The sequence below is a fragment of the Homarus americanus genome, unplaced genomic scaffold (genome assembly GCF_018991925.1).
Source record: "Homarus americanus isolate GMGI-L3 unplaced genomic scaffold, GMGI_Hamer_2.0 scaffold43075, whole genome shotgun sequence".
NCBI lineage: Eukaryota > Metazoa > Arthropoda > Malacostraca > Decapoda > Nephropidae > Homarus > Homarus americanus.
The window spans coordinates 554,409-576,038 of record NW_024756438.1 but is presented as its reverse complement, the minus strand read 5'-3'; the positions used below and the strand labels follow the sequence as shown (position 1 = coordinate 576,038).

Below are 21,630 nucleotides of genomic sequence, written 5' to 3'. Positions count from 1 at the left end.
GGGACGCTGCTTGCCACGCCCTCCATAAGTCTCCTCTCCACGCCTCGTTCCCCATGATTCCCTCCACTTCCCTCCACTTCCCTCCACTTCCCTCCCTCCTCCCCATGGTTCCTATACAGTGTACACATATAAAGGAACATCAATACTGGAATACATTTGGTAGTTACAGAAGTACGCTTTGCATTTACGATTCCCTGTTGTCAATTATCCCACGATTACTATATCAGCTGTCTCATGAGTACTTCTTCATGATAGTAGCTGCCTAACATCTACATCGATCAGGACAGAGGCTATTTTCAACACCTTCCATGAACCTAAAACTGGGTAGGTCACTTAACTCCCCCTCCCACCCCTTTAACACCTTCCTCACTCATACACCCCATCTCACAACACTCCCTCACTCCCTCACCCTCATATTACGCTTTACCTCACATTCCTTCCTCTTTATCATCTCCTCACACCCTTACTCCCCCCCCTCTCCTTCCCTCCTCCCTTCACGCCGCTTCACCCCCCCACCACCCTCGCCGCCTACGCCCACAAATTTCTATACGTAGTGTCAATCATAACAGTCAGCCCGTTCATTGTAGGTTGGAGCTCCGTCGCCTGTACAATACTACCGTCGGTTATGAGTTCTAGTTTGTGTTCTAAAAGTAAACAGAGAGAGAAATTGTGAATAATTCTACTTTGTGGATGTGATCTGAAAATAATCCGTAATTATAATCGGTGATAAATCAAGAACGACTTTAAGGAATTATTTTCTTATTATCGTGATTAAGGAAATAATCTGAAACTTTAATAAAAATAAACTTGTATGATAAATTGAAAGTTTAATTGATTCAAACACAAGTGAACATTGTAAGGACGTATGATAATGTGAGTAATGACTGATGACTTACTGAACACTGAGTGAGAATTAAAAGGTCAAGACGTGGTGGAGACAAAGAGGATCATAAATATCCTTTAGTGTGGTATGAATTGGCTGTTCCAGAAGTGATTAAGGTGAGTTGCTGTAGGTTAGGTGTGTGTGTGTGTGTGTGTGTGTGTGTGTGTGTGTGTGTGTGTGTAAAAGACAACTGTTACGAATATCATCCAAGATGGGTGGGGAGATACGCATGACTGGCCAGAGACGCGCGTAAGACCGGGTGTAGGTGGGCGTAGATGCGTGCAGGAAACGAGTATGAACCTGAACAAGGATGGGCGTGGGTGTGGATGGGGTGGAATGGACTTGCACCCGACTCCGCCCACACTTGCACTAAGCACCGTTCGCTCCAGCTGGTAACACTCGATGACTTCCGACCCGATACTGCTGCTACTGACTCTACTGTTACTGACTCTACTGTTACTGACTCTACTGCTGCTGTTACTGACTATACTGCTGTTTTTGCTGACTCTACTGCTGCTGTTAATGGTATGCGTGACTGGTGGTTGTGATAGTGGTGGCGATAGGTTCATGTGTGTGTGTGTCCCGTAAGTACCGCGAAACGTACAAACAGCAATTACGACGCTGACGACATCAAGGTAACGACAACAGTTCCTCATTTCATTCCTAATCAAACAAACCTAACCTAACCTGACCTAACCCAGTGTGATTTCCCTAAACGTTCAACATCGGGAAATACAATAATGTCATTTTCTTGTATAATGTTTCCCCCGTTTTCCTGTGATGAGTTTCCCAAGTGTTCCAGAGACAGGATCTTTGTCACTGGAGAAGCTCGATTTATGACCTGAGTAGATGCCCATTATCCCTTTTTGTCGTGTGTGTGTGTGATTGAGAGGGCGGTCATTACGGTTAACGAGAGGGCAGGTCGCCACAGCTATCGTGACCTGTCGGGAACGAACGAGGAACAAGTCAAGATAGACGTGTTGACCTTTATGATGTCATCAAGGTCAATTTTTCTCTAGAGGGAGGAAGAGGAGGAGTGAGAGAGGAGGACTGAGGGAAGAAGACGATTGAGGGAGGAAGGAAAGAAGGAAGAGAGGAGGAACAAGAAGACGACTGGAGGAGGCGGTGGCATAGGGGGAGTAAGGAGGAGGAGGATCTCTCTCTCTCTCACACACAGTAACCCTCACCTGGCAGCACCTTATTAGTCATCTTTTCTTACCACTAAATTCTCTTCTCCCGCCCAGGTAACTCTTCCCTGTGGACCCATTATTATGTGCTTGATTATTCCCAGAGAGGAGAGTGAATTAAGCTCCTAATTGCTCATCTAGGCTCGTTACGGTGGTTGAATTACCTGGACACAACGAGATAAATGGGGGGTATACTATGTGTGTGTGGGATGGAAGAGTTGGAAGAGAATTTGTGGGAAGGAAATAAAATACAAAAACAAACAAAATTCTCTCGACAGATAAAATAACGATATAAAATCCCTGTCTATTTTACCTTATTATATTACGTTATTACATTATATCATTACTAAATATATCTATTGCCAAACATTTTACTCAAACCAACGAATAAAGATCCTGATATAATCCCCTTCACTGACTCCATACTGGCTCCTTACTTGCTCTTGAAATAATATAACCTCATGTTTGGCTGCATGAGACATAATGCTTTGGTCTCCCCTGAACAGTAATGCCGCTCTTGCCGATTAGATTCCATTAGCTGGCCCAAGAAACCGCGCCACTTTCAAGAATTATCTACAGGTGTGTTGTGTACAGGTCTCACATCACAGCGAAAAATAGTCGAGTGTTTTGGGGTGTTTACTGAACTACACTAACTGACACGAAAATACAAGGATGTGTTTGGTTAGGTTAGGTTATGACGAATGAGAACCAGAGAAAACACACACACACACACACATACACATAATCTCCCTTCCTTCTCAGCCTCCATCTCTCCCTTCTTCCGTACTCTCCCTTACCTACTCCTTCCTCACTCCCTCCCTTCCCTCCTCGATGCTACAATGGACGCCACGGGGGTAGGTGTAAACCCTGACCAGACTTGCCATAACCTCTCGCTCCAGACTGACACACACAGCCACCTGATGACCTAACAACCCAGCCAGTGTGTGATGACTGTCTGGTTCCCTTGACGACCAAACACGGGGTTGGAGGGAGGAAGTCTTACGAGGCAGCGTCACTCCAACACACAGGCGATGGTTACTACCGCTCGTCCACAGTTCCTGAAGGAGAAGTTTCTTCTCCAGAGTATAAAAAAAAGGTCCTCCATTGAGACTGACCTCCTCGAGGGTATATAAATTGTTATAATTTGTTATAATATTTTAATGTTAGTTTCTATTTGTGTTTAATTGTAGTTTATTTATGAACAGTGAGATGAACCAGTCGCGACTCAAACAGTTACGACGCTAATGTTGTTCATACAGTCAGTCAGTATTCCTCCCTCTATCCCTCCCTCTCTCCATCCCTCCCTCCCTCCTCTATCCCTCCCTCCTCCGTCTCTCCTCCTCCCTCCCTCCCTCCTCCCTCCTCCCCTCCCTCCCTCCCTCCCTCCCTCCCTCCCTCCCTCTGTCTCTCCCTCTCCCACTTTCTCATTAGTCGGTAAGTAGAGGATGTGGGCGGTGCTTGAGGGGCTGAGTGGTGTGAGGTGTGTGAGAAGGCGTTAGGAGACACACTCGACGTTGGTGGCAACTGGAATGCGTGTATGGTGAGTCAAAGGCGTGGGGGCAGGTAGAAGGCGTGGGGGCAGATAGGAGTGGATGGTGAACAGAAGGTTTGGGTGGTGAGTAGAAAGCGTGGGTGGTGAATAAAAAGGCGTGGGTGACATATAAGAGACGTAATTGACACTTAGAGAGGAGTGAATGATACATGTAGGGCGTGGAAAGCGTGGTGGCAGCTAAACGCCTCATATAACCTGACAGATTACATTATATTATTTCCTTTGTAGTTAGGTTAGGTTAGGTTAGGATAGGATAACTTGGGGGATTTATAGGACCTAACCTAACCTACCTGCTTGACTCTCCAGGTGTGAGGATGGTGGTGAGTGTTGACGGCCTGCTGGAGCGTCTGGGCAGCAGGTACCAGTTCTTAGTGTTTCTTCTGCTGTCATCCTGCTTTATGTATGTCGCCCTTAACCACCACCTCCACAACTACTACCTCGCCACACCACCTCACCACTGTAAGGTTAGTTAAAGTTACTGTTTGTGTCTCTGTCTGTCTGTCTGCGTTTTGTCTGTCTGTCAATCTGTCTTCTGGGTGTGTGTCTGTCTGTCTGTCTGCGTTTTGTCTCTGTCTGTCTGTTATAATTAACAAATAAACTGAAGATTCATCAATTTGCATCTGATTAATTCAATGAAAAATCTCACATCAAAGGTTAAGCAAAGAATCAAGTTTAGATGAAACTCATTATTATTATTCATCGTCTCTATCACATATAATTAATTTATTTTCACCATTATTTATATTCAATTATTATCAGTTTCTCTCCTATACTTTCTTATATCTCAAATTCTTCCTCTCTGTATCTAAGTATTTAGTGATTTTGTTTTATAATTTCACCTAAATAACCATATATTTAATGTGCAAAGGAATCTACACATGAAACAGGTATAATTAATCTTCAATATTCTCTAACACTAATGACCTCACATTTACCTATGATCACAAGGAGACTCAGTTATGTTGTAAACTCAAAAGGGGAAGAAAAACAATATTATCTTGGGTTACTTTCGCTTCCAACTTTAAGCAATTTGAAATTCAAGTCGTATTTTGACATGTAAATTATCGCCTGTCCCCAATAATGTCGTTTAAACCTTGATTATTATGGGTTATTTTACTGGATATGAGGGAATTATTAGAGCAGTCAGGTGAAAGGTGGTAATGGTGGTGGGGGAAGTAGTGATGGTGGTAGTGGGGGTGGTAGTGGTGTGGTAGTGGTGTGGGTAGTAGTTGGGGTAGTGGTGGTGGTAGTAGTGGTGGTGGTAGTGGTGGTTGTAGTAATGTGGGTAGTGGTGGGGGTAGTAGTGATGGTGGTAGTGGTGTGGGTAGTGGTGGTGGTAGTGGTGGGTGGTAGTGGTGGGGGTGGTAGTGGGGGGTAGGTGGTGGTGGTGGTGGTAGTAGTGGTTGGTAGTGGTGGGGTGTGAGGTGATAGTGGTGGGGTAGTGGTGGTGGGGGTAGGTGTCATGGACGATGGCGGGAGGAAGGGTAAGGAGATAGAGAACGAGGGAGGAGGTAGGGAAGGTGAAGGAGGGAGAGAGTGAGAGAGTAGGGGAGAGAACGAGGGAAGCAGGTGGTGAGGGAGAGAGTAAGTGAGAGACATTGTGTGGGGGAGAGAATGAGGGAGGATAAAATAATATACACGATCACTCATTAGCCTAACCTAACCTATCCTAATCTATCCTAACCTAACCTATCCTAACCTAACCTAACCTATCCTAACCTATCCTAACCTAACCTATCCTAACCTAACCTAAGACCACCCGAATATCTCATTAAGGTAAATTCATCTTCTATAAACAGGTAACCTCCCCTCATTAACTCTCAACTACCTTTAATCTAGGATCAGTCTTTTGGGGCGTGAATTTCTCTTCGAATATTTTTTTTTTCTTTCATAAAACTTAACGCTAAGACTAACTACCTTGGGACCTTGGTTATAATGAGTTCGTTGTCTGTTCTATGTGTGAGAGATGAGGTGAAGTCTTCATCACGTAGGGTCTCTCTATGCCTACTGACGTCACCTGATGTGTGGGGTTTTTTTTTTCCCCCGTGTTATTGTAAGGAGGTAAAGGGGGGATAATCTTGTTCATCCTGGGAAGATAAAACGAAGGGAAAATTAATTAGTTGCTTTGATCCAAGAAAAAAATATTAGGGTAGTTTTTTTTTTTTTTAGGTTTTTTAAAGAATATTGTCTTGCCTAACACTACCTTGTTTTTGTCTTTGGTGAGTGAACTTGTGAGTGACTGGTGATGTGAAGGAACTCATGAGTAACTGGTGATGTGGGAGACTAAACTAAATAACAATATCAACAAAGGAAAAAATCAATAGGTTTTCTTTATATCCTATTTACCTTTCAATAACTATCGTCATGTTGTATCAATGTTATAATTCACAACTTTCTACAACTTTTTTATAGACCAAAAAAGAAAAAAAATTAATCTGATACCTAAAACCTAAGGAATTACAAGTCTCAGAACGGCATCCACCAGCCTCAGGAAAACACCACCACCACTACCCTCACTCCTAGTTTGAGTGTTTTCCTCTACGTCAATCTTCATCTTCCCGGGAACTACACACAAAAAGCCGTTTCCTATTGCAAGAGCCTAGATTTCTTTATTTTTTTTTTTGGGAAAGTAATTGCTATTTGGTACCATACACACTCACGAAACTCACTAAAACAGGGTTGTTATTTTTCTCGTTCTTGGGCTCGATGCAAACAAGTTAGGGGTCGAGGTTGTATACAAGAAAAAGAATAATAATAAAAAAATGTTGCTGAAAAATATTTTGGCTATCAGGAGAGCAGTTAACTGAACCTGGGACGGAGAGTTCATCTGGGAGTAGCTTTTATTGTACAGGTTTCTATGTTTATTTTTTATGACCTAATATACGTAAATATTAACCCGATCCAACCTAATGTACCCCAAAACGTCCCATTCCAACCTAACCTAACCTTTTCTTCATGCCCTTAACAGCTGCCGGAGGGGTGGAAGGAGGAGGAGGCACTACCCGCAGTTCTGATGGCAGGACCGAGGCAGTCAGGAGTACTTCGGGTCGGGTACTCTCGCTGTCGGATGTACAGTGACCCACAGCACCACGGCAAAGGCACCAAGCCGTGTGTGTATGGATATGTCTTCACGCTGGATGTAGCCGAGTGGAGCATCGTAGCCGAGGTAAACTGAGAGAGAGAGAGAGAGAGAGAGAGAGAGAGAGAGAGAGAGAGAGAGAGGAATTGTAATAATGATATGGTTAGAGACACAAACACGCTCACACTGACACACACACACACACACACACAAGGGTGACTGTGATAAGACAAATGAGTTCATTTCTTGTACGTTGTGAACAAGTGACCTTCGGGACAACCTTCTCTAATTGTAAACGATAAATGCACCGTCATCTGGTGAACTCTTGCTCTAACTGTGCCATACATTATCTACTTTTATCTATCCATTTCTATATCTAACACTCTTGTGACAGTCAATATTAATTCATTATTACTCAGAAACACTTTAATCCCAGTTACCTACAGTCTAATTAGAACTCGGTTACGGTAGTCATCATCAATACAAAAAAGTTATAAGAAAAATGACGAATGGAGGAAAGTTGTTCAGAGTAGAACTGGATCTTTCATTAACCGGTTAGATTCATTGTTACATGGTCGTCTTGCTTCGGTAACACACTTTCTCGATGTGTGTCAGAGTATTCCCAAATTCTCTGTAAATACTCGTAGAATTTAATGATGAAAATACTAAAATTGAGTAAAAACTATATATTAAAATTCTAAACTTGATTTTTTTCACAATTAACACCAATAAAGATAAAATTTATTATATTGTAAACAAGATTTGATACTGATAATTATATTCCTCTGTTATAATGGTAACTGATACTACAGACGATGTTTATACTACATCCAATTTCCTACAGTGATAACTATGAACCCCGACTCGTGTTATTAATATACTTGAAAGCTGTGATATACTCAATGCTCCTACGTATCTCAGCGCTGCAATGGTGTTTAATCTATCATCTCAATTGAATGTTACATTGATTAGTCTTCAATGATGTAGTGCAAATGTTCAGTTCACTGCTATGGTTTCACTGTATGATAGGTCACTGCTATATTGATCCCCTAAATGCTTGTCTGTTATAATCTAAGTCACTGTTAATGTTTCACTGTTCCTAAGGTCATGATACGTACACAGTGACCTTACACAATGATTGTGATATGATGCAAACTCATTCTTACGTTTACATTACCCAATAGGTTATAGCAACACAGGCCTTTTACCTATAGTTCAATACCGACTAAATATAGGCTAATGTTGGCTGGGAGTTTAAAAAAAAAGAAGAAAATTGTCGAAATATGTCTTGGACCTGTTCTGGGGTAAGCTTGGTAATGTGTAGTTAAATGCCACAAGACGGAGCGAGTCTCTCTCTCTCTCTCTCTCTCTCTTAACTTCGTCAAATTCTGGAACGGCGGTAAACTATACAGTCACTTGAAGAGTTAATTACGTTTGGAATCCCTATTTAGAGAGTTTATTGCCGTGGTTAGGTTAGGTTGGCTTAGGTTAGGATAAGTTAGGTTAGAATTGGATGGGTTAGGTTAGGTTATAATCATAATCTTGTTGAGAAACTTAACACGATAAAATGAGAGATCCCATACGTGAGGTGAGTCAGGTGATGGAGACCGCGGTTAAGCCCAGTTGGTTGAGCTTATCCCGGGGCTTCAACCTGACAGTGAGAGACTGTGTACACTGTCAACAATAACAACCTCCTTCCCTGCCTGCTGGGTCTCGTCCCCACCTTATATGCTGGGGGTCTGGGGGCTAACTACGATATATAATCACTTTTATAAACCATACTGTTAACGAAGCTCTTTTTTGAAACATAAGGAGACAATGTGGCCGATACTGCACTCGATAGTGTTATTTTCCCCAACTATAGAGGGAGGTGGGTGGGTTGGTGTTTATCCTGAGAGCGAGGCCGAGTATTAATTGTATAAGAGGTAAGTCCTGACTCCAGTCGTCCACCGCAGACCAAATATATACTCTTTGGTTAATGAAACGTCAGTGTCTGTTTCTCCATGAAGAACATAACCTAACATGTGTTGAAGAAAGACGAGAGGAGGAGGAGGTCAATAGTTCTCAGAGCACAAACACTATCCAGACAATATCTAGTAAAGCAGTTACAAGTTAGCCCGGAAGAGGGGGATTTTATCATTACCCGTGTCGCCCAGGAGGACCAAACACACAGGCTTTCTACCGAGGTGAGGAACAGTGTGGCGAGAGGGAAACATTTTGTCTGAGTTGTGGTTCTTGGTAGAGTCTAGAGGGTAGAATTAACCATGTTATTCTGTGTGTCTATCCATGACCCCTTCAACACCTAACCTAACCTAACCCAGAACCAAACTATGAACTTTTACAGTGCAAAATTTATAGTCAAACCGGTCCAAAACCGAGCTGAATCATCCCCATCGACTTTTTACTCGAGAAACACAAGAGGGCAGCAACATTAAGAGTGCTGTTCATGTTAAGAGTTCATATTGTGTAACTTTCCACAAGACCTCCAGAGAGAGAAGCATCTGTCCATAATATGTGAAACAACGAAATGTATAGATCTCCTTAGGCTCTCGTTCGCACAGTCGAGGTTAGGAGTTCGTTCCCTCCCAAACTGAAGTAGTATTGACACCCGCACTAAATGGCTGTCAGGGTAAATTAGTTCTGAGGCTTATTCCCGTGAGTAATTTAACCCTTTAGATACTATAGCTTAACCCCTTCAGTACTATAACTTAACCCCTTTAGAACTATAACTTAACCCCTTTAGTACTATAACTTAACCCTTTCAGTACTATAACTTAACCCATTCAGTACTGTTTCACCAAGGCGAGCTAAGTCATGCCCCCGACTGTATTGTACATACATTAAGAACTGCTGGCCTCTATGACTGAGCAATACGCAAAGGATCAAGTATTTTTACCAAGTTTATTTTACTACAGTATTACTTGTTTTTATTTGACACAAGAGAGACAAGAGTTGAAGTCCACAGAACCACTCGCTAGGGAACTTGAACCTGATATTTTAACCGAGAAGTTTCAGAACACAGTAAACATGTTTTGAGTGAATGACGTATGGTATAATTGAGATCACCTGAAGAGAAAATCCTGCTAGCTTATGTCACCTGATAATTAATTAAACATTTTGACATTACCTTGGGGGGGGGAGGGGTCGGTTAGGTTAGTTGACTAGTCTCTTTAACTCGAATTATTCACTCACACTAACCACCGAAACACTCAACCTTATCTGGTCTTGCCTTTATGACCTAAAATAAAGTGCAGTATGTGGAAAGAGATGAACTGATAAACCTGCACACTAACTTCTGCTGCTGCTCCACCTACAGGACGATGAGTTCATTTTTAAGGTGTTCCGCTAGAGGGTGTTTGTTTTGTATCTACGTTTTCTTCCGTAACGCTGACTTAATTATTACTATCTCCAAACGCTATAATGGAAAGTAATTTATCTATGCATCGGTATGAATGTTTTTGTGTTTATAAGATGACTAAGCAGGGAATTTAAATCAAGAGAAGGTAAAACGTTCTACTTTAATTGGGGTTCGTGTTATCTGGCCCCCAGGAGTGAGTGAAAGTTATCAACACTCGTCAGCTCCGGTAGAAGGTAGAGTCGGGGAATGTGTGATCATGATTGTTGTCCATTAAAGCAAGTTTTTCTGGGAGTTTTTGGGTGACGGGAACTGAAAACGAGAGAACCAAAACGGGTAAATATTTAGTACATGATGAAGCAGTTTCCTCCATCTATGCCAGAAAGATTAACAGCGGAAGATTCAATCATTTTTACGCAGTTTTTTTTTTTTTAGATCAGTTTATAACCAATAATAAACCTTTCTAGCACTATTATACAGAAAGACCCGGGATATTATATTTTTTTCTCGGTCAAAGGTTAGCATTTCTTACTCAATGGATTAGTTCACTATTTTTATGTCTAACACACACACACACACACACACACATAACAAAAGTGGCATTTTTACGACTTTTAAACTACTGATTTATGGTGTGTGTGTGTGTGTGGTAAGTTGTCTCATTATAATATTTTTACCATTAAACTCTTAACTACACTTTTCTTGTCTTATAATCTAATTGTCACTTTCAACAAAACTCTCTCTCCCCTCACAGTGGGGACTCGTGTGTGAACGTGTATGGATCAGGCACTGGGTGATGACGTCATATCTCATCGGCCTCGTGATTGGTGGATTAATTTTCGGCTTCCTGGCAGACAGGTGACGTATTTTTCCTATGTATTTTTTTTTTGTGTTAGGTTAGGTTAGGATTTCTATGAACTATGTATGACCATTATACTGTAAGTTTTCTTCTATTCTTATACATACATGAAGGAACTCATGAATTTTGATATCATAAAACATTATTCTAAGATTACCAATACAAACATGATTTAGCAGGAGACTTTGATCCAGTTTATGTTATCGACTTGTGTTTATATAATGTGAGTGGAAGCTGAACGTGTCACAGCAAGAGTTATTTACACAGATTCGGGCGGAGGAACCTGCTGGTGGTGAGTGTGGCGACTGTAGGGTGTTTGGGTCTCGCTCTCCACTTCGTTAGGAGGCTTATAGTGTTCCTGAGTCTTCGTTTCATCCAAGCCATCTTCGTTCAGGTAAGTGGTAGTCGCCTGCTGCGGCTTAAATCATTCTTGTCCAGGTGAGTATCGTTCTAACTCATCTTCATCGAGGGGAGTATCATCCTTCAACATCATCCAAGCTACGACCTTGACCTTAATTAATTGCATTACAGGTAACCTTTCTCCAGTATTTCTCACGAGGTTCACGGAAAGACACAAACGCTTATGAGAGGAGGAATGGTAAGGGTGAATGACACGAGGAAAATGCCGAATGTATTAAGAGAAAACCTGACAAAAATTGGCCTCCATAAACAAGATTACCCCGGGATCGAACGAGAGTCCCTGAAGTCATAAAGTTAGTGTTGTTCCCACTCGGCCTCCTCACGTCCCCAATTTTGATCCACAAAAAAGTTCATTATTGAATTCCTTTCCTTCACTTCGGTAATAATGTATTGGGGATGTCTTTGTGTTATGTAATATATCTGATGGACATACATACAGTACATACACACAGTGACGTGAGTTTGTTTATATGTTGATTAATACACAAATCTATATAGCCACACTACCTGCCAACACCTGGACAGTAAGTTGACCAATGACTAAAACTAGTCGAGGTGTCCAAGAAGTCTTTGAGAATCAGAGTCTAGACTACTCGACCAAAAGTCCCTGGTGAACTTATGGACGCTGGAAAGACCAAATGATATTCACTTAAATGTTGACAAAATCTAAACTAAACTGTTGCTGGAAAATTCGAGGACACTTTGACTCGCAGAATGGAGCGTGGACTTTAAGCTCGTAACCCCTGAGAGCCATCCACCGTACCACCTTCTCTTATCTGAGTATATAAAAGAAAATTCCTTTTATCTTTGTCGATTGTTTTTACTTTTCTCTCATTTATTTTTAAGAGTCTATAAAATGAAGAAAAAAACTCCAAAATGAACGACAGACATGAGAGGGTAAAGTCGTGTAAGAGAAGCTTAAAGGTTTAGGAAAATGGTTAAGAAAATACAACAACAAAATCTTGCCTCACTGTGAAGTTATGTACGTACCCACCAGCTCACTGCAGAGGGAAAGAGACTCGGAAACTCTAGTGCCTGTGTCGACCGAATCAAAACATTGCAGATTCTAGTTCCCAAAGGTGATATTCAACACCGCCGGGAAATACTCTCCGCGTTTCCTCTCTCTATTTCGTCTTCTTTAGGAATTCCAGCATAGATTGTGAGTACCTGTGTGTGTGTGTCTCTCCCTCCCCCAACGAGACCAGGCTTTTTTTTAGAGGGAAGGTAACATGGGATGGTGTGAGGCGCCTTCCTACCACGATACACTTAGTCTCTGAGAAAATATATGCGGGTTATTTTCCTCTGACTGTGATGAAGAATGTCGTCTGCATCTGTTATTTCCTGGTTGCTAGGGGAGACCTGTCAGCCGCCATCAGGAGCCGTCTGGTATTGTTCCTGACGCAGGTGCTGCCGAAGGTGTTATTGTTTGCGACAGTTTTTTTTTTCTAGACCAGGATGTCCTGACGATGAACATTGGTGCGATAGAAACAGAAGCCATTCCACTTAGTTCTTATAATCCTCCATCCTGTTGCTGTATCTTCCAATAACAATGTCTAATACTCTCTCTCTCTCTCTCTCTCCCCGCAAAGTATCGCGTAAATCCAGATGTTTCGTCACTAATAAACCTTTACATCCATATATTATGTAAATACCCAAGTTTGGTCTCCAGGATCCACGTGTTAATTGAATCAATATGTTGTGTTATTTATATAAATCCCAATGTTTCGCCCTTCATATAAGTTCACTATATCATTGTTTACGTTGTTCCTGTCTCTGATCCTCCAGGGTGTTCACGTCACCAGCTGGACCTTGGCGGCGGAGCTCTTCCCTCCCAAGTGGCGCTGTCGGGCCCTAGTGGCGGGGGGCATGGCCAGACCTCTGGGTGTGGCCATGGGGGCTCTAGTGGCCCTCATGGTCCAGCACTGGAGAGCCGTCCAATTGGCTGTCTCTCTCCCTCTGCTCATATCTCTCCTCTACTGTTGGTGAGTCTGTGGACCGACTGAACATTTTATATTATAAGAGAACAGTATACTGGTGCTATAAGCCTCAACAAACCCCCGGCCGATTAAATGGGGTGTAATAAAAAGTTAAGCATCGACTAAGTCAAATGTTAATACGGTATCACAATCGACAACACAGAAAACATAACAAAAACGGGAAAAGAGTAGAAAGAGACGATGGTAAACCTTATGACGCCGGCGATGATTAACACAGGTTCTCGTAAAAAATAAATTGTAATTAATACTAGTTTGAGGCTGTGTGACCCAGGTGTGGTGAACCTTATCAGAAGTGAGATGGCAGAATTAAATCAACGCGTTGGGGTCATGTGAGCTGCTCCTAGACACCCAAATACCGTCGATTTTTTTTCTCAGAGAATGGATTAGTTGGCTATTGCCGGCGATGGGTCAAATGAGCTCTTGTGCTGATAGAACCTAACACCTAATAGGCCCCACTCCTTGTAAGCACGTATCCCAGTAGGCCCACTCCTTGTAGGCCCTTATCCCAATAGGCCCAGTCCTTATAGGCACTTATCCCAATAGGCCCAGTCCTTATAGGCACTTATCCCAGTAGGCCCACTCCTTATAGGCACTTATCCCAGTAGGCCCAGTCCTTATAGACCCCAATCCAACCAACTGTCGCAAAAGGACCCAATCGTAAAGACCAACTCCCTCTATCGGCCCTCAATCCTACCGGTTAGGTTGAGGCATATAAGGTCCGGGTATTATTAGGTCTGGGGCCGCACCAGACCCACAAAACACACACTCTTTGTTTGTGACTCTCGCGAGGTCGACACACGGCACCTTCCAGGTGACTCACTGCCTTCTGTCATGGTCTGGTAAAACTTGTTATTGAGTGATTTTATCTTATCACCGGTCTCTTGGTCATTGTCGTCCTCCAGCACAGGTCACTTATAAAGATCACCAGCGTTAGGGTTTGGTCTTTATGTAGGAGAGAGACCGAATTATTTATATTATATTTATATATTTGTGGGGCCTCTGATAAGGGAGTTTTAATCAGAACACTTAACCACTTTGTTTACCAGTTAGTCTACCAGTTAATCTACCAGTCAGTCTACCAGTTAATCTACCAGACAGTCTACCACTCACTCACTCGCCTATTGACGCCACCATAAACACACATTATAGAGTTAACTTAAAACACACACGCACACACCTCCCCTGACCCGTGTTCCCTCACACCTCCATCAATAATATGAACACGCCCCCAATCACCTCACTTATACTGTCGTCAACACATGTAAAAACAACTTGATTGACGAGTAAACTGTAAATCATGATGACCTGGCACCTGTAGGCATAGTTCAATGGACCTGAGTGTGACCTAGAGGTGTACAACTGACCTGGGATTAACCTGAATAGAAACCAGTTGTAACCTGTAGGTATTTTTGACCTGACTGACACCTACAGGTACAGTTCTAGTGACCTAGTTGTAGCGTAAAGGACAGGTAAGTTTATACTAGCCAGTATTACCTGTCGAGTCATGGAGGTTAGGTTATGTTAGGTTTAGGTTAGGTTAGGTGAGGTTATGTTAGGTTTAGGTTAGGTTAGGTGAGGTTATGTTAGGTTTAGGCGCTCATTTCACTAACAGGGTCTAACACATAGTAATCCCAAGAGTAATATCGTGCACAAAAGTCTCCTCCACCAATCAACTCTAGTTTGAATCCGAATCGCTTGATGATGAGTCCACGAAGTAACTGAAGGTAATGCCTTAATGACCTAATGTCTGACCAATCGTATTCCTCCATCTCTCTACCTGGGATGAGGATGGGAGGCACGGGTGGGAGGATGGGAGGCACGGGTAGGAGGATGGGAGGCACGGGTGGGAGGATGGGAGGCACGGGTGGAGGTGGGGATGGGAGGGTGGGAGGAGCACAGGTGGGGGAGGCACAGGTGGGAGGATGGGAGGCACGGTGGGAGGATGGGAGGCACGGTGGGAGGGATGGGAGGATGGGAGGGGTACGGGTGGGAGGACAGGTGGGAGGATGGGAGGCACAGGTGGGAGGAGGATGGGAGGCACAGGCTGGGAGGCAGGATGGGAGGGCACAGGTGGGGAGGATGGGAGGCACGGGTGGGAGGATGGGAGGCACAGGTGGGAGGGAGGGGGAGGCACAGGTGGGAGGCACGGGTGGGGGAGGGTGGGATGGGAGGCACAGGTAGGAGGATGGGAGGCACGGGTGGGAGGATGGGAGGCACAGGTGGGACAGGAGGGAGGATGGGAGGCATGGGTGGGAGGATGGGAGGCACACGGGGAGGGAGGCACGGTGGGGAGGATGGGAGGCACAGGTAGGAGGATGGGAGGCACAGGTGGGAGGATGGAGGCAGGATGGGAGGCAGGCACGGGTAGGGAGGAGGGGAGGCACAGGTGGGAGGATGGGAGGCACGGGTGGGAGGATGGGAGGCACGGGTGGGAGGATGGGTGGGAGGATGGGAGATGCACAGGTGGGAGGATGGGAGGCTGGGTAGGAGGATGGGAGGGGTGGGAGGATGGGAGGCACGGGTGGGAGGATGGGAGGCACGGGTAGGAGGATGGGAGGCACAGGTGGGAGGATGGGAGCATGGGTGGGAGGCATGGGAGGCACAGGATGGGAGGGGGGAGGCGGGTGGGAGGATGGGAGGCACGGTGGGAGGATGGGAGGCACAGGTGGGAGGATGGGAGGCAGGCACAGGTGGGAGGATGGGAGGCAGGGACAGGTGGGAGGCACGGGTGGGGAGGCACAGGATGGGAGGGCATGGGGAGGATGGGAGGCACGGTGGGAGGATGGGAGGCACGGGTGGGATGGGGAGGATGGGCACAGGCAGGTGGGAGGCACAGGTGGGAGGGAGGCACGGGTGGGATGGGAGGCACAGGGTGGGAGGATGGGGAGGCACAGGTGGGAGGATGGGAGGCACGGTGGGGATGGGGCAGGGGAGGGGGAGGCACGGGTGGGGAGGATGGGAGGCACGGGTACGGGTGGGAGGATGGGAGGCACGGGTGGGGAGGGCACAGGTGGGAGGATGGGGGCACAGGATGGGAGGGGGAGGTGGGAGGCACGGGTGGGGAGGATGGGAGGCACGGGTGGGTGGGAGGGGTGGGAGGATGGGAGGCACGGGTGGGAGGGGATGGGAGGCACAGGTGGGAGGATGGGAGGACACAGGGTGGGAGGCAGGTGGGAGGATGAGGATGGGAGGCACAGGTGGGAGGATGGGAGGCACAGGTAGGAGGATGGGAGGCACAGGTGGGAGGATGGGAGAGCACGGTGGGAGGATGGGGAGGCACAGGTGGGAGGATGGGAGGCACAGGGTAGGAGGATGGGAGGCACAGGTGGGAGGATGGGACAGGTAGGAGGATGGGAGGCACAGGTGGGAGGATGGGGAGGCACGGGTGGGGAGGATGGGGAGGATGGGAGGAGGATGGGAGGCACAGGTGGGAGGATGGGAGGCACAGGTGGGAGGAGGAGGCACAGGTGGGAGGCACAGGTGGGGAGGATGGGAGGCACGGGTGACATGGGGACGGGTAGGAGGATGGGAGGGAGGTGGGAGGATGGGAGGCACAGGTGGGAGGATGGGAGGCACAGGTGGGAGGATGGGAGCACGGGTGGGAGGATGGGAGGCAGGCACGAGGAGGATGGGAGGCAGGCACGGGGAGGATGGGAGGATGGAGAGGCACAGGTGGGAGGCACAGGTGGAGGCACGGGTGGGGATGGGAGGCACGGGTGGAGGATGGGAGGCACAGGTGGGAGGCAGGAGGATGGGAGGCAGGGTGGGAGGATGGGAGGCACGGGTGGGAGGTGGGAGGATGGGAGGTACAGGTGGGAGGATGGGGCAGGGGGAGGATGGGAGGCACAGGTAGGAGGATGGGAGGCACAGGTGGGGAGGGATGGGAGGCACGGGGTGGGAGGATGGCACAGGTGTGTGGGAGAGCTTGTGTCAGGTGATATGTAAAGCGACATTGACAAACTCTTCAACATTTGTTTTTCTTTACGTTGTGTACACTGAACCCCTGGACGAGTGGTGATGATATTTTTGTTGCCCTGTTTTACAAATCAAAACATCCTGTTTGTCTGCCTCTGTTGTCTGTCTGTTTGTCTGCTTCTGTTGGTCTGTATACTTGTTTGTCACGCCCAAGCTCTCTCACTTCCCTTCTACAGGATGATCCCAGAGTCCCTCAGATGGTTACTCACGAGAGGCAAGACTCGCCGAGCCAGACAGGTGGCCGCCCAGGTGGCTCGACACAATCTCCTCACCCTCCCGCCCACTGCTCACGCCCAAATGGACCACTTGGCCGCCCACGTGTACCTGGACGTCCCCTGGGGTAGTCTCCTGACGCTCTTCAAAACTCCGCGGCTGAGGAAAAAAACACCTTGATTGTTGTGTTCATGTGGTAAGATGTGTTGTGTACAGAAAGACCTCGAGTACTGCTACTTTAGATAACACCTCACTCTTCACCCGCTACCCCACCCCTCACCATACGCCTCTCCCCACACCCCTCACCCAACCCCACTTCCACACTATCATAAGTTATAAAGACTTTGGTAGCGAAGATTAATGACACAATTCTTTTCCTCTACCAAAGTTAAAATTACTTCTCTCGTAGCAGCTTCGAGAGAGATGAAATAATATACGACTCTTCCTGTTCCATCCATGTAGCAGTTACTTTTGTATTACCTGAAGAATAGGAACCACAACTTATTTTACCTGATTATTAAACACCCTATCGCTCTCTTGAAGGTTAGGTTAGGTTAGTGGCGTCCCTTCAGAAGTAGATTTGTTGTCAGTGATCACCTTCAGGTTGGCAGTGTCGCTGGCAGACAGTGGGTTCCGGAGTGAGTTGGCGGGGCTAGATGGTCCTGGACAGCTGGTGAGCCTGCTGGGGGGTCCTGGTCACCTGGGGTCGCTGCTGGGGGCGGGGGTGGAGGCCGGGGCAGTGGTGTTGGCGGCCGTCCTCACCTCACACCTATACCGCAGGGCCTTCCTCGTCCTCAACCTCCTCCTCACAGCTGCTCTCACCCTGGCTGTCATCTGTGTCTTACAGCTGGTCAAAGGTGAGCAATATTTTACCTTTGTTGGACATCGTATCAAGGTTTCCTTCAGTAGTATTGTATTATATAATGATTGACTAAGTCTGCTAATACATTCTCAACACACTTGTCAGAATACTCTTGAGGATTTTCCAGATTTAAGTCGTTCTGTCTCATAGTTCTGTTTTGTTCCCTTCTGACTAATGCCTCCATCTTGACAGAGACTTGGGTGAACGTGGACGCCCTCACCACAGCCCTCAGGTTCGTAGGCGTGCTGATCGTAGGTGGGGCGAGGGTTGGCGTGAGTGTGGTGAGCGTGGAGGTGGTGCCTACCACAGCACGAGCCTCCGCTGTGGGACTGTGTGCCGCCCACGCTGCCGTGGGAGAAATACTGACCCCTTTGTTGGCTATCGTGGTACGTGAAGGTGTCGGAGCTTATAGTGTCAGGGCAGGAACTGCTGTTTAAGTCATGGTGATAATATGATAATCATTGTTCAGCCTCTTGTCCACTTTTTACACTGTGTCTCTTCTGTTTGGTATTTTACCTCCGTGTTCTCTCTGGAAACAGGCTGAGCTGACCTACCCGTCGGTGCCCTGGCTGGCGGCAGCAGCGGGATGCTTGGTGGCGGCATTACTGGCACTGCTTCTGCCAGAGACTGCTGGTACTACCCTCCCCGACGTGGTGGACGAGGCAGAGGTCGTTGGGCTGTGCTACCGTGGAGACGTACTCAAGAACTGCGACTTCGGCTACGGCAGAAGCCCCTACTGGGTGGAGGTTGATGGCCTTATCGTTAGCAGAAGCGTTTCTGAAGTTGGCCTCGACGATGACGATAAATTTAAAAGTCTTGATCGAAATCTGGACACCCAGTTAGCACCCAAAGCCTCCGAGCAAGGCCATAAGGTGCTGAATAAACTGGGTCAGGGAGCAGGGCCCTCACAGCTGATGGTCATGCCACACGTACAGACTCGCCGGAGGGAAGTGAACACCATGTTCTCGCAATCCTCCGGGTCCCTGGTGTCGTCATGCTCCCACTGCTCGCTCGTGTCTCTGGTGGATGTTAGTAAAGTCAACGGCAACAACTCCGACACAACAGACTCTAATTACTCTGGAGGTCAAGACGAGACCCGCGGGCTGGCTCCCGGCTGTGTAAAGAAAACTTTACAGACGAAAGAAAACACTGACAATGACATGAAAAAAACAGAAGAGAACAGGAATGTAAATGACTCCTCTCACCACGGGGATGACTCTACAGGGAAGACGGACGTAACTCCCGGGGAAGAAAAGAGTCTCAGTGACTCAAAAACAAGTTTCGAAGACAACAACACAACACTCAACGAATCATCCTCGAAGGTAAAGGCGCTGGGTAGTGGTCCTCTGGAGAGTGATATGAGTATCTCGGTTTGTTCTCTACAGTTTAAGCACATCCGGCGGCCAGTAAGTCCAACAGATCGAAGAAGAGGCTCAGGTCTGTATTATTCCTCGTCGTCCGCCTACGCTGCCGGGGGTTGCAGAACTCTCATCCAGGAATATATGTCCAGGAACAGTTTTAGGGGAGACGTGTCGGGGTCGAGGTACTCCACACTTTATAAGAAGGGCGACGTAGGCGAGGAAGATGCCGCTAACACCCGCATCACTACCCCTTCGTCAGTATTGAAAGAATGCATCAGAATTGCCCGGAACAAAGAAAGAATGAATGTAATGGACCAGCTGCAAGAGGAAGTAACTGAGGGAACGAAAAGATGTTTTGTGAAGCCTTTTGAGCACGATGAACACTCCTTATCATCCCAAACAAGCACTATGTCAACGGGGACGATCGAGGTGAATGACCAGAGTTTTATACAGAATTCCTCGCTCTCAGAAGCTCCCTCCTTCACTACAAATATTTTCAACCCGAGTTCCACACTAGAATACGAAGCAGCGGGGGGGCGTTCAGCGGGAGGAGGAGGAACAGCAGCGGGAGGAGGACCAGAGAGAGGAGGACCAGCGGAAGGAAGACTAGAGAGAGAAGGAGCAGCGGGAGGAAGACCAGAGAGAGGAGGACCAGCGGGAGGAAGACCAGAGAGAGGAGGACCAGCGGGAGGAAGACCAGCGGGAGGAAGACCAGAGAGAGGAAGACCAGCTGCAGGAGGACCAGCGAGAAGAGGACGAGAGGTAACCACCCACACACTAAGGTACGACACCTTGAGAACAATATACGACGTTGGTGTCACTAAAATAGCAGCCATGAAGTTTGGTCTTCGTCCTCTACGTCAGGTCTCCACGACAGGTGTTCTCGGGGCGCCCCAAACACGACGAAAACTGACTGAAGGGAACCTGTCTACCCACGAGAACACGAGTAAAGTAACGCCGAGACACTACACAGCGGGAACAGGCGATAAGAATGGAACGGATGATAAAGATATGAAAGATAATATAAATGATAAAGATAATGAAACCGAGGGAGCCTTTATACCTGACCCACAGTTTACAGTCACTACAGAGGTGGACTCTGAGACACTGAAGGGCGGCAGAAGCAACACCCCCGAGCACAGGAATAAACAGGATGGCAACACAGACGCCACCAACATCAACAAAGGAGATGACACAGTCTTTAGAAAATCAATCACTATGACAGACCTTGATGAAACAAATCTTTAGTTACCCCCCCGAAAATAAATGAAAGTCGCCTCAATACCGAGTCATAGTGAACCAAAATATTAACGTTATTATTGAATTTCTGGTGAGGTTTTCAAGGGAAAGTTTTGTCGAGGATAAAATAATTTTTCTGGTGCGGTGTATGAGGGCCTCGACACCCCTCATTGAATACATCCCGGCAGGAAGTGCAGGAGGAGACGGAGGAGGAGAGGTCTGGAGGAGAAGGGTGGGGAGCTGAAGGGGGAAGGAAAGGATGAGGAGAAAGAGGAAGAATAAAAGAAAGATGGAGAGGAGGAGGAGAATGAAAATGAAAAGCAAGAGAAGGAAGAGGAAGGGTATGAGGAAGAGGTAGACGAAGAGTAAGAAGAATAGGAAGAGGAAGAAGAAGAAGAGGAAGAAGAGTCCCACAGTACATTACTCACCTCAAATAACTCGCACACTCCTGAACACAAAATACTTCATCTCTTCACCATAAAACTCGTTCCTCAAGTCGTATATAAGATGCGTCTACATGTTAATAAAACTATTCATTCCCGAGGTACTTTCTTATAGTGAAAAATAATATATTCCCAGTTTTATATAGTTAGGGTTATATAGATTGTTAGAAGTAGCTTTAGTTATATATTTATGCCTGATGCACAA

The 21,630-nt window shown here is 46.3% G+C and overlaps 2 protein-coding genes across 2 annotated transcripts; both read left to right on the top strand.

Moving 5' to 3' along the window:
- The first annotated feature begins 1,158 nt into the window (after positions 1-1,158).
- LOC121856818 (solute carrier family 22 member 20-like) lies at positions 1,159-17,700 on the top strand. Its single transcript, XM_042352544.1, has 7 exons — positions 1,159-1,408; positions 3,929-4,086; positions 6,591-6,788; positions 10,811-10,914; positions 11,183-11,309; positions 13,121-13,317; positions 17,484-17,700. The coding sequence occupies exons 1-7, from the start codon at positions 1,159-1,161 to the stop codon at positions 17,698-17,700; spliced, it is 1,251 nt and encodes a 416-aa protein (XP_042208478.1).
- Positions 17,490-21,143, top strand: LOC121856798. Its single transcript, XM_042352512.1, has 4 exons — positions 17,490-17,716; positions 18,124-18,377; positions 18,575-18,768; positions 18,922-21,143. The coding sequence occupies exons 1-4, from the start codon at positions 17,712-17,714 to the stop codon at positions 20,989-20,991; spliced, it is 2,523 nt and encodes an 840-aa protein (XP_042208446.1). The 5' UTR covers positions 17,490-17,711; the 3' UTR covers positions 20,992-21,143.
- Positions 21,144-21,630: the final 487 nt, after the last annotated feature.